This window comes from Arachis duranensis, unplaced genomic scaffold, assembly GCF_000817695.3.
Source record: "Arachis duranensis cultivar V14167 unplaced genomic scaffold, aradu.V14167.gnm2.J7QH unplaced_Scaffold_125657, whole genome shotgun sequence".
In the NCBI taxonomy this organism is placed as follows: domain Eukaryota; kingdom Viridiplantae; phylum Streptophyta; class Magnoliopsida; order Fabales; family Fabaceae; genus Arachis; species Arachis duranensis.
In genome coordinates this window covers 306-1,534 of record NW_026263912.1, presented here as the reverse complement: position 1 = coordinate 1,534, position 1,229 = coordinate 306, and the positions used below count along the sequence as shown (strand labels likewise).

The following is a 1,229-nucleotide window of genomic DNA, read 5'->3' as shown; positions in this document are numbered from 1 at the left end:
TTGATGTGCGAAAAACGATTCGACACAAAACTCACCGGCAAGTATACCGGGTCGCATCAAGTAATAAAACTCACGGGAGTGAGGTCGATCCCACAGGGATTGAAGGATTGAGCAACTTTAGTTTAGTGGTTGAATTAGTCAAGCAAATAAGTGTTGATTGTGTGAATTTGTGTTAACAGAAATTTAAATTGCAGAAAGTAAAGGGAATGGGTGAATTGCATGAAATTAAAGAGAACTGAAATTTAAAGTGCTGAATCTTAAAGAACAAGAAATGTAAATTGCAGAAACTTAAAGTGCAAGGAATGTAAATGACTTGAATTGTAAATGGGTCAGGGATGTGGGATTGCAGAAATTAAACAAGGAAATTAAAATGGAAACCAATAGATCTCAAGACCCAAGAGACTAGATAACCAATTCTAGATCTCAATGCCTTCCTAGATCAAAACCACAATTCAATTTCAAGAGGAATTAAAATCAAACAGAAGAAGAACTAAATTCAGATCTCAATTTCTCAAGAGTGCAGTAAATAAAACAGAGAGATCTCAGGGTGGAATTGAAACAGAATTCCTTCAATTCTTCAACACCCAAGATTCAAACAAAACTTTGCAGGAAAGTAAACAAGAAAACCCAGAGGAAGAGAATTCAATTCTCGTCCAAAAACTCTCTCAAATGTCCCTTGCTCTCTCCAAAAGTTTCTCAGCAAAAATTCCAAATCCCAAAAAGCTCCCTAAAACTTTAAATCCTAAGCTATTTATACACTTTCTTCTAATGATCTTCAAGCCTTGAATTGGGCCTTGGCCTTGATGGAATTGGGTTGCTAGTGGCCTCTGTTGATTGCTCTTGGTGTTGGGAAGAAATCCACTTGTGAACCGGGCCATGCAACTCTCACGTTTGAGCCAGCGTTTGAGGTCAAACGTTGACTCAAACGTTGCCGTGTGAACAATTATGCAGAGCCCATTCTTGCTGTCATCCATGTTTGGCTCAACGTTTGAGGTCAAACGTGAGCTCAAACGTGGATCTCCCCCTGCCTTCTTTGTGGCTAACGTTTACCTTCCTTCAAGCCCTTTTGGTCACCTATCATCAATCAACAATTGTATTTATCATCAATCAATCAAAAACAACAAAGCTATGCTTCAAATCATGAGATTGTTTCTCTTATATGACAATTATAGCACAATATCTCATGAAAATGCATCATTTTATACATGATTGATTGAGTCAAAGATAAC

General features: G+C 37.7%; 1 protein-coding gene across 1 annotated transcript in view; it reads right to left on the bottom strand.

Annotated features, from left to right (window-relative positions):
- LOC107472491 (uncharacterized) overlaps positions 1 to 974 on the bottom strand; it is a 5,705-nt gene extending 4,731 nt beyond the window's left edge. Inside the window, exon 1 of the mRNA XM_016092015.1 lies at positions 890 to 974. Within this exon, the coding sequence (XP_015947501.1) occupies positions 890 to 974 (85 nt within the window). The remainder of the gene's footprint in view (positions 1 to 889) is intronic.
- Positions 975 to 1,229: the final 255 nt, after the last annotated feature.